Below are 16,631 nucleotides of genomic sequence, written 5' to 3' on the forward strand. Positions count from 1 at the left end.
AAGTTGTTGAAGAATAAATAAAAATAACAAAGTACTTGCTTGGAATTTTGGTATGTCAGTTATTAGATTAAGACATTCTATGATGATGGAAAGGATGGTATGGTTGCTGTCATCCCTGGCTCTTACTTTCTGACTCAGGTAAACCAGTAAGACAAAATAGCCCTCTCTCTGCCTGGGATGCCATGGCAGAGTCATCCACAAAGCATCATGTGACATGGTGGCTGTCAATTAACTGACAGCAGAGGTGAATCATACCCTCTAGTTGGCCACCATTGTGGTCATTTGCTGTTTCGTTGTCAACAAAAGAGTCAAAATAGGTATTACTGAGACCATGAGGCTGAGTTTTGATGAGATTGCCTTTCTGGATGGTTCTGACTGCTGGTTCTTCTTTTCTGTGAATAGAAAAGCTTGATACTGGGTCCTGGTCTTAGTCACTATTCTATGCTGTGAAGAGACACCATGACCAAGGCAATGCTCTCATAAAAGAAAGCATTTCATTGGGGCTGACTTACAGTTTCAGAGTTTTAGTCCATTATCATGGCAGGGAGCATGGTGGCACATAGACAGGTGTTGGAGCAGTAGTTGACAGCTCTACTAAACCTTAAGTCTGACATTACAATTTAGGCTATACTATCCTCCAAGTTAAATCGTAAATATCTTAGAGTCTACTCTGCTCAATAATTTTATTAGTCATGGATAAAACTAATGGGTTGTTACAAGGCTGTCAATGACACAAAATAATAATAATGCCAAAATAATAATAAGGCTAAGAACACAAATAATTTTGAAACACAACCAATTTATATTTTTAATGTAATAGACAGCTCCATGACTGCTGTATTCAGTTACGTGGTAAAGAGACTGCAGCTTTCCTGCAATTCAATGTGAGCCTTCTTTGTTTCAGAAACTGAGGTGAAAGGGGAAATCATAAACTAATATAATCTTAATAGCATAAGTACAATGAGGGGGAACATATGACAAATTCAGTAATTTCATACTTAGAGAACAGAGTGTCCTTACTATTCACTTAAATGTCCACAGGGAAGAATCAGGAGCCAAAGGCTTCAGGACAAAATGTACAAAAACAGCCCACTTCTCACTACATTTAGCTCTAGAACCAAACAGCAAAGAAACCTTATGAATCTCATAAGAGGCAATGTGACACTGTGGTTAAGGAAGAAACAAAAATAATTGGGCAGTTAAGTTCTGCAATGATCTAACATGTACATAAGGAAAATGATATTTAAATAAAAAATAACACCTTTAATCCCAGCACTCAGGAGGCAGAGGCAGGTGGATCTCTGAGTTGGAGGCCAGCCTGGTCTACAGAGCAAGTTCCAGGACAGCCAGAGCTACACAGAGAAACCCTGACTTGCAAAAAAAGACTAAGGAAGTTGAAAGGGAAACGGGATTGGTGAGTAGAACAAATAACTAGGATGAGGATGGGTAAGCCTCAGCGTGAACCGATACATCTCACAAGTTCAGCAAATGCTTCAGGAATCTCATGAACACGGCACAGGCAACCCCTCTTCAGAGCCTTGTCATTTACCTTCCTCCTCCCATAGCGCTGCCCAGTTGCTGCCGTTTATCTACTTGCTTACTCAAATATTTACTAAGTTTGTATTACGTGTCAGGCACTGTATGGATGTATGTATTGATGGCGCTGAGAATAGATCTCCAAGCTGTACCTAGGCAGCACTAACACTCTACCACAGATGTACATCCTCAGTCTCCTAGGATATTTCAGTTAACAAATGATATTAAAATATTTGTTAACTACCTATATGGTAGAAGACAAATTCCATCATACTTTGAAGCTGATATATACCAGGAAGGAAAGGGGTTAACAGAAAGACAAAGGAAGCTAGGAGGGCACCTGGGATGGAAGTTATTATGTTGGTCAAGATAGCTACATTGAGGACGAAGACATTTGAGAGACTTCACAGAGAGAATGCAATAAAAGCGCTAGGAATTACATGCCCCATGGACCTAATTAAGCGGCCAGCCACGACTAGAACCTTATCCTTGCTGTGTAAGTCACCATCACCCCATTCTCAGTTAGCATAGTAGAGCCCCAGCCCTGGACACTGCTCCTGACCCCTGGACATGTGGCCACAGCCATTCCCCATTTCAGAGTAATGCCATCGCTAATGTGTCCTTGGCTCATCTGGCTTTGCCATTCCTCTCTCACCTGGAACCCACCCAGCCCTCCCTGGTACTTCCAGAGATAAACCTGAAGCCTTTTCCATTCAAGTGGAATTGTTGCTCAGATTTTAAATATTCTTTGAAGTAAGACATTTGAAAGGTTTATTTTTAGAAAACTCACAGGTTGGAATTCCAGGCCATGAAACATTTGACAAGCAACGAAAATCCCTTACTCGGAAACAATAAAATTCTAATGTTGAGATTCCCAAGTATCAAAATACATAGAATACAGAAAAAAAAAAACACTCACTAATCCTCTTATTTTCCTAATTTCAAAAGGCAATATTCACTTCCTCCCCCTCTCTCAGCCAGGGATGACCACCCCTTTCTTCCCAGCCAAGAACAGCTGTGCTTTTGGAGAACAGCCTTGAAGCAAAAGGCAGTCTCACTTAGTAGACAGCTTTGGTGCCAGGGATAGATCAGGAAGATACCGAGGCTGGCCCCACCTATAAAGTAAGTTCATGCCCCTATGAACAAACAAATGAACTTACAGACTTGCACGGGTGACTCATATTAAATAATACTTGGGGGGGGATGAGAGTGTATCACTCAGAGGCACAGCACTTGCCAGCAAGTACAAGGGCATCCACAATACAGACAAAATATTAGTAAAAATTAATACATACATAAGTAAATTTTTAAAGTATACATCTCAGGAAGGATAAACCCCTTCTACAAAAGACTAAATATATTTCAAAAGTGTCACCAAATTAACTCCTAGAAAGAGATTGCTCTGAAACAATGATCTATGAGCCTCCAAAATTGAGGTTTAATTACTCCCGTCTCAAACAAGGTGCAAGCTGCTTTTTAATTTGTTTCTGCAGTTTACTGTGGCCCAGTGAAGGCCACTAGGAATTATCCTAACAACAGTGACAGGAGCTGGATCCTTGTTTTCTTTTCTACAAGGAGCTCTTATGAGTCAGCCAGAAAAATCGAAGCATCAAACCTTAGAATCTGAGGATTCAAAAGGGGTGTTTAGCGCCTCCCATTCGTGGGAACTAGTCTGGGACTGGTCTGACCTTGTATTTAACCAGGTGATAGACAGTGAGTTGAAGGTGTGGGAAATATAAGACACGGACTCTCATTAGCTGATCATGTAATTCACAGGAAACTAAATTGGGGGAAGGGTTCAGGAAATGAGCTTTAAGATGCCTCCATAGGGTAGGAATATGTTGTCAGCTGCCTCTTCCTGTTCAAATCCCAACCTAGGAGTCCAGTCAAACAGCCAGGGTTCCTGGAATGTTCATGCTGATGCCTGCTGTCCAGTACACATCCAACTTCCCTCTCTGAAATGTCACATTAGAGTGCTAAATTACATTATCCCTCTAAGGAGGACTGACTTGAGTTTCTGGAGGAGTTTTGGTGGTTTGCCTGCATCTAGGAAGGTACACTTCTGCAAATCTCTCTAGGCTAATGCAAGGCCTATATTCCTTCCATGTTCCCACGGAAGCAGACTTTGGGGGAAGAAGTGGAACCAAGTGCTTGAATTTATCTATCTACCCCCTCACTTAACAACAGTGAAACCTGGGACAAATTATACAATATCTAGAACTTGAAATAAGCATGGGCATGAGGATAATTGTCAGGATGAATCATGAATTAGCCTTAGTAAAGTGCTCAGAGCAGGGCTTGGCGACAGAGTAAGTTATTCTATAAATGTTCACTAAACAAAAATATGTATTTCTCCATCCAAGTAGACTTCTATAAGAGGATGTCAGGGTGGGACAGGAAAGCCCCCTTCAAATTGTTAAGACTCTCTTTCTATTTAAGGACATCTCACTAATAAAACTCCTACACCTGATGATCTTTGAGAACATTCATTGACGAAAGATTGCCGGAGGGCAGAAACAGGAGATCCACTGCCACAAAACATGTTCAAAGTCAACTACAAAACAAATGTACAGTTCAAAACATCTCAAGCAGCTAAAGAAACAAAAACAAACTGTCAGTCAACAGGCAGAAGCTGAAGCCATGAAATGCCTTCCCTAATTGTTTTAATGTCCCTCACCAAGACTCTGTCTCCTCACACACACTGTAATGTCACTGCACAGTTCAGCAGGTGATACAGGACATCAAAGGCATCTAAAGTATGCAAGTAAGATATGCAAAACAGACAATTTAAGATGGAAAAGCCCAGACTAAAGCCTCACATTAAACTTGCATGGGATAAATTGCCTTGCCAGTCTTTCCTGCCCTTGCCATGTGCATGTCTTCCCTGTCCTCTCCTTCCCTCCCCTTTCCTTTCCTTTCCTTCATGTGCCTCTTCCTCCTTTCCCTTCCCCTTCCTTTTCGTGCCTTGCCTTGCCTTACTATGTATTTGGATTGCCTGATCTTGCTTCCTTTCGCCGTGCTTGCCAAACCATACGCTTGTTTTGCTAACCCTTGAGGCACACCTCTCTACCAGAAACAAGTACTGAGGATGGCCATCATGTGTAAGCGGGCTACCTAGAAAACACATGTTATCAGCACGCAGACAGTGCAGTTTGTGAAAGCACAAGAGTTCTTCCTTTGGGGTCTTTTCAATCCTTCAGAGAAGTTTTAAATTCCCTATTAAGATAAAAAGGTCCATCCAGACATGGTGACCCATCCCTGTAATGACAGCACTTGGGAGGCTAAGCCCTGGGCTACATAGGACAATTCTATCTTAAAAAGCAAACAGGGACTATGGCTGGATAGAGTACTTGTTTAGCATGTGTAAGACCTAGGTTCAGTCTCTAGCAGCTAAGAAAAAATAAATAAAACTAAATGAACCGGAAAAAAGTGCTCCCTTTGACTACCATGTTCAAGGCCCTGAGGACCTGGGTTCCATCCTCAACATTTGAAAAAAATTCCTATGCAACAAAACAGCTAACTAGATAGAACAAAACCTTCTACACTAAAGGATTAGGCACCAGACAGATGCCCAGCAGGCAGACAGACAGGTAAAAGAGGTTCTAAGTAGATTAATATACTTTTCACTAGAACGTTTGAGACAACTGATTTCCTGTTCCTTCTCCCTCACCAAGACTAGATAGTGGGCTTTTTCCTGCCTGAAAGTATTCAGTAGGCTTTCAAATCTACAACAAGGGGGGTGGGGGGAGTGAGAGCTCCTATAGTAGGAGCCAATCGGCTTCTGTTTCTTTGTCTGGATTATCCAATCTCCTGCACTAGCCAAACTGGCCAATAGGAGAAAGGGAAAACTCAACCCATTCCCAGTATAAGTTTTAGCTCTGCCAGATAAACTCTGGTTTTCAGGTCTGGATCTCCTCCCCACTGGGAGACTGTCTCTTTCTGTTCATCCTCTCTCTCTCTCTCTCTCTCTCTCTCTCTCTCTCTCTCTCTCTCTCTCTCTCTCTCTCTCCTCTCTTTCCTTCCCTCTCTCTCTCTCCCTCTATCCCTTCACTCTCCCTTCCCCTGCCCTGCATGTGTTTCTCATTGCAATAAAACTTGGCTTGTTTTTACTGCCTTCTTATTCTTTAAATCAGCAGAGGGGGGGGGGGAAGAGCCCATTCCTGCAATTCTAGACAACACCACCATAAGCAGTAGATTAAAAAGTTGAAAATAAAAACTGATGACAAACAACAATCACATCATGCTTGGGGTTACTTTGCCCCCCCCCCAAAGCTAACACAGTTTTTCCATTTCCAGGCCTTGAATGCAAAGCCCTTGACTGTTGGCATGCCTATCCAACAGTCTACGGTTCGTTTCCTCAATAAACATCATTGGAATACAAAAAGATAGAAAAAAAAAAAAAACACAAACAGCAAGAACACCCCACCTCACGGCATGCAGCATTTTAGGCTATGACACAGGAGTGGGCACATGAGAGACAAGAGAACCTAAATAATGTTATCAGGCATTGTTAAAACACACACACACACACACACACACACACACACACACACACACACACACACACGAGATTACCGAATTACAAAAGTTGGCAGAGATGTGTTAACGTAAACACATGTTTACTTTTGTAAACGTTGGCTTCTGGTTCCCTTTTCCACAGCAGTCAATGTTGAATCACCACTCAGAGATTTCGTTTTTGAAATCTGAGCAAGTGGGAAGAAAAACGAGAGGTGGCACTTCTCAAAAAACAACAACAACAACAACAAAACAAAACACTAGTAAGAAACATTTCAGAGAGAAGCAAGCAATCTTTGCTCCGTTTTGGGACTTGAAGCAAGGAGAAACTGCTCCACTAACCTTCCTTTCTAAAGAACTAAGACTTCCTTTCCCGCGAGCGTCTGAGAAGACCAGTTAAGTCTTCCCAGCACTGCTGACTCCCCAACCAAGGGCGTTTTACGGGTCTCGAAGGCAGGACCGCGACAGTCAGGGGGTGATCATTCCCCACTTACACTGCCTTTACTAATGAAAAATTCTCTCGAAATGGTGAAGCTGTGGGAGAGCGAACAAACCCCGCGTCAGAGCTTACACACCCCAAGTCCACACTCTCTTGCCTTTGAATGAACCCGCTGGCGCAGGAAGGGTGTCTGGCGTCACAGGATGTCGCTCGCGGTTCAGTCGCCGGCGGTCGCGGTCTGGCTGTGCTTCGGCGGCGCTCCCACCCACCGTCAACTTGCCGCGGCTTCCCCTCAGTACACCACCACCACCCAAGCTCCCCGAGGAATTTTCTCCCGGCCTCTAAAAGCGGGCACTTCATTTCCAAGAGCAGAAGTGTCCTCTTCCCTCCGTCCCTGCGTCCCTGCGTCCCTCCAGCCGCGGCTGGGGCCGGCCCAGGCCCCGTGAGCGCGTGTGGACACGCACAAAGGTCCCTCCCCAACCCGGGCGCAGACGGGAGGCGGCGGCGGCGCGCGGGCAGGGCCGGGGGTCCCGGCACCAGGCCCCTCCGCCACCTCGCACGGCAGATCCGCCAGCCCCGCAACGGCCCTTCCCGCGTCCCCGCTCCTCGCTCCGGAAGGCGCCGGGAGCCGGCGGCCCTACCTCCACCAGCAGCCCGAGCAGCAGCGCCGCCACCCTGCCGAGCCGGCGGCTCATGGCTCCCGCGAGGCCCGTCCGAAGCCCGGCTGCACGGCGGGCTCCGAGCCGGTCCACACCCCGGGACCGGCGTGCAGACTCCGGGGAGATCGGCCGACGCCGGCACCAGGACGCGCCGCAAGCCGGCGGAGCTCGAGGACGTGCCGGGCCCTCGCCGCGCGCGCCGACCCACCGCACGGGCGCGCGCTCGCGGGCTCGGAGCCGGCAAGGTCTGTGGGGCGCGCTGCGGGACGCGGGGACGGCGGGCGGGCCGGCCCGGTGCGAAGACTGCCAGGTGTCTCCTCTCCCGGAGGAGACCGCCTTGTCTCATCTCCATTAGTTCTGGGAATGGTTTTTAAAGGACGCCGTGTTGGGGGTGCTGGGGGATGCACACGGATGAGCCCAGCACCGGGAACGTCCTGAAGTTTTTACCCTCCGGAGACATTGTCACTGTGGTTTCTACAGGTGAGGTGGGCAGCTCACCCTGACCCAGCTTGATGGAAAGGACAGTTAAACCGCAAGGAAAGGACAGCAAAAGGTTGGCGGTGTAAGGTTTATGCCAACACCCTTTTGTCGGGCTGTGCTAGGACCTCACCTTTGGACCCCACAATGTGCATCACCTTTGAAGTAGGCCCCTTTACCTCACAATTGCTGCTGACAGCAGTGTCCACTGTCACTTGCTTCGCAGACACTGTCTTTTGTTTTTCCACAACCAGGCTCGGCTGCCACCTGATTCCAGAAATTGCTGAAGCATTGGTTGAACTTGTTAAGATATCAGACCTGCGCTGGAGGCCCAATACATAGAGGTGGACAAGAAAACAGCTCACGGAGGGAGTCTAAAGAGATCTAGTTTAAACAACTGTGATACAGGGTGCTGAGTGCAGAGATCAGGAAAATCCAGTCCTTTAGGTTCAGAGAGAGCCTTCAGCAGGGTAAAAATGCTTGCCAGGAAAGCCTGAGGAAGAGAATTCCACCCTGCAATTCTAAGACAGGAAGAATGGACTCATTGTACCTCCACATGGGCACGTGGCATATGTGCATGCCTTCATACAAGCACGTCACACACAGAAACACACACACTCAAATAATGAATTAAACTGAATATTTTGTTTAATAACGTGTTGGATAAATGACAGAACCCCCTCCAACAAGTATGGAAGGAAGAAGTTTACAAAAATAAACTCATGGGGCAAGTCTTAAATACTTTGCCAACTTTAGGTACAAGCACTTATTTGGTTAAGATAGAGAATGCACCATCAAACTATACCTGTTACAACTGGCAAGTGAAGCAGGAAAAAAATCCTCGTGGTTACCTCAAGTTCCATGTTCCATACAGTGATAGTTTCATGAAGTTTTATAGTAACAGAATAAAGAAAGACAAAAATTAAGACCTTTGGTGGAAACATTAAGTGGGTTGGTTACAGCGAAGCACGAAAGTCTCTTCTTTGGCCCTGATGATATTCTTAGCTTTCTGGTTACTAGAAGTAGTTTCTTTGGGGGAACTTTTGTGTGCACACAGGACTGACTCAAAGCCTGCAAATGGTTACTGGACTGTGGTAACTGCCTTCTTTACAAATCTTTTTTTTTTTTTTTCCTGGAGGGGAGGGAGAGTTTTGAGACAGGATTTCTCTGTGGCTTTGGAGGCTGTCCTGGAACTAGCTCTTGTAGACCAGGCTGGTCTCGAACTCACAGAGATCCACCTGCCTCTGCCTCCCGAGTGCTGGGATTAAAGGCGTGCACCACCACTTTCGAGCACAAATCTTTTTTGAATTAATTTTTTAAAAGATTTCATATGTGGGTGTTATATATTTACCTTCATCTCCCATCTCCAATTCCTCCTGTGCCCTCCCACTCTCTCAAAAATATATGTCCTCTGTCAATGGCCTTTCTTTTCTGCTGCCAGCCCCAAATAACAACATGGAGGCTTCTTATTAATTATGAAAGCTGGCCTTTAACTTAGACTTGAATCAAATAGCTCTTATAACTTAAATTAACCCATTTATATTAATCTGTGTTCTGTCAGGTGGCATTATCTGTCTTTCATCTTGCACCTCCTGTTTCTTTTCCATCTGGCTGGGACTTTGCCCTTCTTCCCAGAGTCCTCTGTGTCCCTGGAAATCCTACCTTAACCTCTTTCTAGCTATTGGTCATTCAGCTTTTATTACCCCAATCACAGCAATACACTTTCACAGTGTACAAATATCCCACAACAGACCTCTTCTTCAATTACTATTGTTACATTTATATACATGAATATATTATATTGCATTATATTATATAGCATACTGAGTGCACTTAGTGTTGTTCGTATGAACACCTTTAGAGCTGACCACTTGGGATTAGATAACCTAAACGGGAACTTGTTCCTAGAGAAAATTAATCTCCCTCTCTTAGCAACCATTGATTGCCCTTAGCTCTTCAACTAAGAGTGGGTGGGACCTTGTAAATTTCTCCCACCCTCTTTAGCATTTCAAATGGTGTGGATATTATGCAGGTCCTATTTGGGCAAACTGCTGTTGAGATTCCATGGGTATATCAATCATATCATATCAAGAAGACGTTATGTGTCAGTTGGTGCCTGGTGCTCTGGCTCTTATAATCTTTCTGTGTCCTACTCTCTGATGTTCACAGATCCTTAGGAGTTGTGTTGTATATATATCAATTGAAGCTCAGCTGCCATGGTCACTTATTCTCTGAATTTTGGTCAGTTGTGGATCTCTATAGTAGCCTCCATCTACTGCAAAAAGAGAAACTTCTTTAGTCAAGTAGCAAGAGCTGCACTTAACTATGTGTATGAGAGTACCTTTTTAAGAGTATAGTAAAAAACTATATTGATTTAGGAAAATGGCAACAGTGGGTTCTCTTTTAAAGTCTATGACCTCTCTAACCCAGGAAACTGGCTAGGTTTACAGTAGCAAGAATTCCCACCTATTGAGTAGGCCTTAAGTCTGATTAGACAGCTGTTGGTTACTCCAAAGATTAAAGTGCCACCATTGGGAAGATCTTCCTGGGCCAGTCATTGTTGTGGTTTGCAGGATTTACATCTAGGTAGGACTTTTGATTGCTTTTCTCCCTGTTAATTTACATAACACCTTCTGATACTATAGCAGCTAATCTTCAGGGAAGAAACTTCTAGGCCAGTTACTCAATTCTTCCAAATCCTGTGTCTGCTGCAATAGGGTCTTATCTCCAAGTTCTGGGATGCAGCCAAAGACACTAAAGGTAGTCTATATTATTTGTGGAGTCCCATGGACTCCCCTGACCAACAAATTGAAGGGTGTTTCCCACACCTGGCTGTCTTAGGGTTTTTATTGCTGTAAAGGGACACCATGGCCATGGCAAATCTTATAAAGGAAAACATTTATTTGGGGTTGGCCTACAAGTTCACAGGTTTAGTCCATGATTGTCACGGTGAGAAGCATGGCAGTATGCAGGCAGACATAGTGCTGAAGAAGGAACTACAAGTTCAACATCTGGTTTGGCAAGCAGCAGGAAGATATGGAGACTCTGGGACTGGTTTGAGCATTTGAAACATCAAAGCCAATCCCCAGTGACACACTTCCTCCAACAAGGCCAGATCTCCTGAAAATGCCACTCCCTCTTGACTAAGTATTCAAATCTATGAGTTTATGGGGGTCATTCATATTCAAACCACCACACAGGTATGGAAGTTTTTGTTAGTCTATGGTTATGGGGGAAGTATTGACACCCCATGAGGTATAACTTCATTTTAAATATTAGATACACATATTTTTTGCATGTGCAGGTGTTTTAAGTAAATTTGTAAAATATTTTCCTATGGCTTTTTCCAACATTACTGTTATTTTCCTCTTCCTCCTTCTCCCTTTGAATTATCTTTCCATCCCCCTCCCTATTTAACCCTCAGCTCCTCCCTGACCCCATTTTTCCCCTTCTGCCTTCATAATATCTGTGTCTTATCCTCACCTCAAGTTCTTTCTCCCAACCACATATGGCCCCTTTATATTTTTCTGTCTTCTGCAGTTACTCCTAATTATATACCCAATCATAAATTTAATCAAAGGTCTGCAAATAAGAAAGAATATGTAGTGTTGTCTGTCTGGGTCTATGCTACAAAACTCAGTGTAGTACAGTTTTTGGCCAGGTGGAGTTCCAGACAAGGCTTTTCTGTGTAGCTTTGAAAATATAGTACATTTTAATTCTATTCATTTACCTAAAAATTTCATGATTTCATTTTACTTTACAGTGGAATAGTATTCCATTTTAGGTATGTATATTTTCACTTTCCATTTACCAGTTAAAGGCCAAATAGGGTGGTCCCATAGTTGTTTCCTGGCTAATATGAATAGAAGAGCAATGAACATGGCTAAGCAAGTAGCAGAATATTGTGTCCTTTCCATATATGGCAAAGGGTTGTAGAGCTCGGTGGATGTATTGTTAGGTTTTTGAAAACTTTCCACACTGATTACCCAAGTGGTTGTACTAGTTCAAAACCCCACCAAGCAGTGACGAGGGTTCCTTTTCCCTGCATCTTCACCAGCATTTCTTGTCATTTGTTTTCTTGATCTTAGCCATTCTGACAAAATAGTTTTTAAGGGCAAAGTCAGAACTGGGAGCATAGCTCAGAAGTACAGCACAATGTCGCATGTAGGCACATGGATTGATATCTAGTAACACATCATTCTTTTTAATTTATGTAAACTTTTGTTTATATAAGGATGTTATGTAACAGAGAATCCAAAGGACCTTCTGTGGCTTTGTAAACAATCTTAATCTGTAAAATGTCAAGTGACCTATGCTAAAGTCAGAACCTTAATCAATCCTAACTTACCTGTCTCATTTCCACACACACACACACACACACACACACACACACACACACACACACACACCCTTTATTGGTCACATATGTGTAGTTGCCTATAATGAGCTTTGTAGAAACTTTGTCATCTGTTTTAGTTTCCTTTTCTGTTGGTATGATAAGATACCAAAAGAAAAGTAACTTCAGGAAAGAAATAATGATTTTAGCTCATAGTTCAAGGTAGGCCCATCATGAAGGAGAAGTCAGAGCAGTGAGAGCCTGAAGCAGCTGACCACATGACCCTCTCAGTCAGAAGAATAGAGCAGAAAACCCTCTGCCCCAGCTTGCTTTTTTCATTTTATACAGACCAGTGTCCCTGCCCAGGAAATGTTCCTGCCCACAGACAATATGGGTTTTTGGACATCAGTTATCTTAATCAAGACAATCCCTCAGAGGCAGGTGACCCTGGAACCTATTAATCAGATAGTTAACACTACATACGGAATCATCCTATAGGCTCCTCACCAATAAGTTTTAATTCTCTTTTAAAGACTTATGATAGTTTATATTTTCAAATGGGGTAAAATGGCACCATTTTGAGCTGAAAAGTAACATGAATTGGCTTAAGTTTTAGAAAAATAATGTCACAAACCTGACAGCTCATAGGATGTAAAGCTAAACTAATCTTTATTTGCTCCGAAGTCTGTACATATCCCTTGTACTGATGGTCAATTCTATCAGAGCAGAAAGCCAGGAAACATTTTCCTATTCTTGAGGTCTTTTTTTCTTTATATTTGTTATTTTTCTTTTCTTTTTGAGATTATAATAAAATTGCATCATTTCCTGTTATTTCATCCAAAGGCTCCTGAATACCCCTCTTAGATTGCTTTCAAATCCATGGCCTCTTTTATCATGAATTGTTGTTACATGCATATATGCATATATTACTAATATAATCTGCTCAGCCTGTAAAATGTTATTTGTATGTGTTTCCAGGGCTGACCATTTGGTATTGGATAACCAACTAGTGTGTTCTTCCCTTGGGAACACTATTTGTCCAGCTCTCAGCACTCCTTAGTTGCCTACAGTTCTTTGTGTAGGGTGGAGGTCTCATGGTCTATCCCCCATTCACTTTGACACGTCTATTATTGTCTTTGTTCAGCTTGTGTTTAGGCAGTCAGGTTGGTGAGACTTTATAGTTATAGCTTCTGACATTACTAAGAGACACAACCTCACAGCAAACTTCCTGATCTTCTGGACTTGCAATCTTTTCACCCCTTCTTCCACAATGCTCCCTGACCTTTGTGTGGAGGAGTTGTATAGATGTATCCATTGGAACTGAGCTCCACAACTCTCCAGTTTGGTTGGTTATTATAGTAGTCACCATCTATTGCAAAGAGAAGTTTCTGGGATGAGTGTAGCATGAAAAACAAAAACCCAGAGATAGATATTGGGTTCAAGCTGAAGATCAGAAGAGCAAAGCAGCCAGCCACTAGAGACCTCACCTCTACCAACGCTCAGACCGAAGGGGCGATCCACTGAACCTCAGATTGCATCTCCAGACTGCACTGCTCTCCACCAAGCCTCAGGCTGCTCTCTGAGACTGCAGTGAGCTCCTTATATTCTCTCTAGTACTAGGATTAAATGTGTGAGCTGTTCCTCTTTTAGACTGATTTACTCTCTTGTAGTCCCGGGTAACCATGAACTCATAGTTACCTAACTCTGAATTAGGTAAGATGAAATTTCACAGCTATTTCATTTTCATTTCCCTAATTGCTAGGATGAACTATTTTTTTTTTTACTCAAAATCATTTTATTTAATGAAAATGATAACTGATGAGTAGTTCTGAAAACTTCACAGTAACACAGGCCTTTAACACACACCTGCAGTCTGGGCACTGAGGAAGCAGGAAATATACTGCCAGCGCCTGGCTGACAGCCTGGGCTACATAAGAAAACACTATATAGTTTCTTCTGATAAGCTGAGGCAGGATAGGGTATGTGGTGTCTCTTCAGGCCTCTTTTTGGCCTCATTGAGCATGCTGGCCAGAGAAGCATCTGTTTCAGGGGCCATGTCCTTTAACACATCTGGGACAGTTCCATCTTCTTCCACATCTCCAGGAACTAATTCTTTGTGAACTAATTCTAGCCCAATATCAAGTTTCTTCCCATTGCTGGTATCATATAAATGGATTTTTGGCCAAGTTGAGATTCCAGTCTGGACATAGCTAGAGATCTTGGCTACCAATGGCTTCGACTCAGCACAGTGAGCAAGTCTCTCAAACTCATCTAGAGCTTCCTCTTCCCACTGTTCACCTGAGGGGGCGATTCGTGCCAGACTGCATTCCATTGCTTGAAAGGGAAGGCTCAGGAAGTCACTCCTGAGAGCCCTGAGATCCTTCAGTGAGCAATCTCCAAAGTCCACAAAATAGAGGTCCAAGTTCCCATTTTCCAGGGTACCAAGAATCTGGGCTCCATTCCAGGAACCATCTGCAGAATAAGGAGCTGCTACAATGTCTCCTACGTGCACAGTTAAGTCTTCAGGCAGACTATTTTCATAGTGCTGGGTCATCTCAATGAGAAGTTGATCCAGTTGGAGGATGTGGGAGCCAATGATTGGATCCAGAAGTGGTTAGGGTGTTCAGGTAGCCTTCTAGGTACTCATCCTTATGGAAGATGAAGTCAGGACTGGGAACTTCAATCATGGACTTCTCTGGACTGTTCTGGGCACCAGGATTCTCAAGACTGTCATCATTAGGTTTCTCCCAGGAACTTTCTTTTGGTCCTGCAGCTACCGTATCACCAGCACCTTTGCGGAGAGGAACCTCCAGGGGTACAGCTGGCCCCATGCTGGAACCGGTATTCTTCCATAAAGCTGCTTCACCAGCTCCACCTGGCTCCATCACTTCTTCTCTTCTCACACTGATTGGTAGTAACTTCCCCTCTGATTCTTTATCGCATGTAATTTTGGATCCAGAAGCCTTACAGCTAGAAAGAATTGTCTCGCCACCTCTCCCTATGATTCTGTCCACACATCGTTGGGGGACTGAGAGTTGCTCAAACATCGCGGAGTTTTCTCTCAGGATCTGATGGATTGCTGCTTTCGCCTTGCACACCTGAACAGGAAAGCCACTGATAAGCAGCACTCGCTCATGGCCTACATGCTCCGTGTCCACGTCAATCTGAGCGCCCGCCTGTTTCCTCAGCTGTTTAATATTGGCTCCTTGTCGACCAATGATCAGCTTCACAGCCTCCTGGGGAATTCGCATCTCTATCTCGATATCGTCTTCTCCAACAAATGGCAATCGTTCTTCTCTGCTCTCCCTGTATCGGCAGTATAGGATGTGGACAATTGCGGAACTTGCTGGGATTCCAAGGCCCAAGGCTATTTTTTGAATACTAGACAGGCTTGTCCATGAAGTAGCCATTTTCTGGGGTATTCTCTTGTCCGGAGTCCAGTGTCCTAGCCTTGCACCTTACTGTCCCCTCTTCCTGGTTGCTACCAGGGCTCAGCAACCAAGCCAGCAGCTATTTTGCAGCCGCTTACCATGCCCCCGAGGCACCAATCAAAGCCTGTCTTGAAGTCTGTCAATCGCGCTCCCTCTCTGCAGCCAATCATTGCACAGGCAGCCTTGAGAGATGATCAGGGGTTTCTAAGGCCAGCCTTGAATACAGAGCAGCAACAAATCCTGCCTGACCTACAAAAGACCCCTGATATTTCTTATGTAGGATAATGTTCTTGATCATTGTAAAGATTTGTTATATTGGTTTAATAAAATGCTAATTGGCCAGTAGCCAGGCAAAAATTATAGGTGGGGTTACCAGACTAAGAGAATTCTAGGAAGAGAAAAAGGAGAAACGAGATGCTATGTAGCAAGAGATCTGGGCATCACTGGTAAGCCAAGATCAGGTGGATGGAGATACACAGATTAATAATTAAGAGAGAGCTAGCCAATAAAAAGCCTGTGCAATTGGCCAAACAGTGTATGATTAATATTAGCCTCTGTATATTTATTTAGGACTAAACGGCTGTGGGACTGGGTGGGAAAGAAACTTCGGCCTATATATTTCTTAGCTAGTGTTTTTTGTTTTCTTTTGAGAATTTTCTGTTCAGTTCCCCAGCTTGATTTTGGCATGGGTTGTTTGTTTTTATTTGGGGTTTTTTTGGGGAAAGGGGCGATTTTTTTATTTCTTCTTTTGTTTTGTTTTTTCATTGGTTGTTGTTGCTTCGGGTTTTTTTGTCTTTGTTTTTTTTTAAGTTCTTTATATATTCTGGATATTAATCCTCTGTCACATGTATAGCTGACAGAAATTCTGTCCCATTCTCTGGGCTTGCTTGTCATAAGCTTGATTGCTTCTTTAGTGGTGCAGAAGCTTTTTAGTTTGATTAAGTTCCACTTGCCACTTATCAGCCAAAATCCTTGGTAAATGGAGTCCTATTCAGAAAGCCCATTCTTACACATGTATCTGATATGCTATGTATAAGAAATTCATTCTAGCTGTTTCAGTGTTTCAAGTATCATATTTAGGTCTTTGATCCTTTTGGATGCAGTTTTTATCATTTTTTATTTGAATTAGAAACAAGATTGTTTTACATGACCCCAGTTCCCTTCTCCCTCCCCTCCTCCCCTACAACCCCCCCAACTAAAACCCTACCTATCATATAACCTTTCTTCTATTCTTCACC

The 16,631-nt window shown here is 43.6% G+C and overlaps 2 protein-coding genes and 1 long non-coding RNA gene across 3 annotated transcripts in view; 1 reads left to right on the forward strand and 2 right to left on the reverse strand.

Annotated features, from left to right (window-relative positions):
- The window catches only part of Vopp1 (VOPP1 WW domain binding protein), a 71,312-nt gene extending 64,059 nt beyond the window's left edge, over positions 1-7,253 (reverse strand). Inside the window, exon 1 of the mRNA XM_027429720.2 lies at positions 7,132-7,253. Within this exon, the coding sequence (XP_027285521.1) occupies positions 7,132-7,185 (54 nt within the window). The 5' untranslated portion in view covers positions 7,186-7,253. The remainder of the gene's footprint in view (positions 1-7,131) is intronic.
- LOC113839301 lies at positions 7,156-8,552 on the forward strand. The gene is made up of 2 exons (XR_004771024.1): positions 7,156-7,629; positions 7,881-8,552. It is a non-coding gene; the product is annotated as an uncharacterized LOC113839301 (long non-coding RNA).
- A 5,352-nt stretch (positions 8,553-13,904) lies between these two features.
- On the reverse strand, positions 13,905-15,372 carry LOC100767189 (tudor and KH domain-containing protein-like). The gene is given in 3 exon segments (XM_035449053.1): positions 13,905-14,560; positions 14,563-14,589; positions 14,592-15,372. Coding segments are annotated over 3 exon segments (1,464 nt in total).
- Between the last annotated feature and the right edge of the window lie 1,259 nt (positions 15,373-16,631).

The sequence above is a fragment of the Cricetulus griseus genome, chromosome 8 (assembly GCF_003668045.3).
Source record: "Cricetulus griseus strain 17A/GY chromosome 8, alternate assembly CriGri-PICRH-1.0, whole genome shotgun sequence".
Lineage (NCBI taxonomy): Eukaryota > Metazoa > Chordata > Mammalia > Rodentia > Cricetidae > Cricetulus > Cricetulus griseus.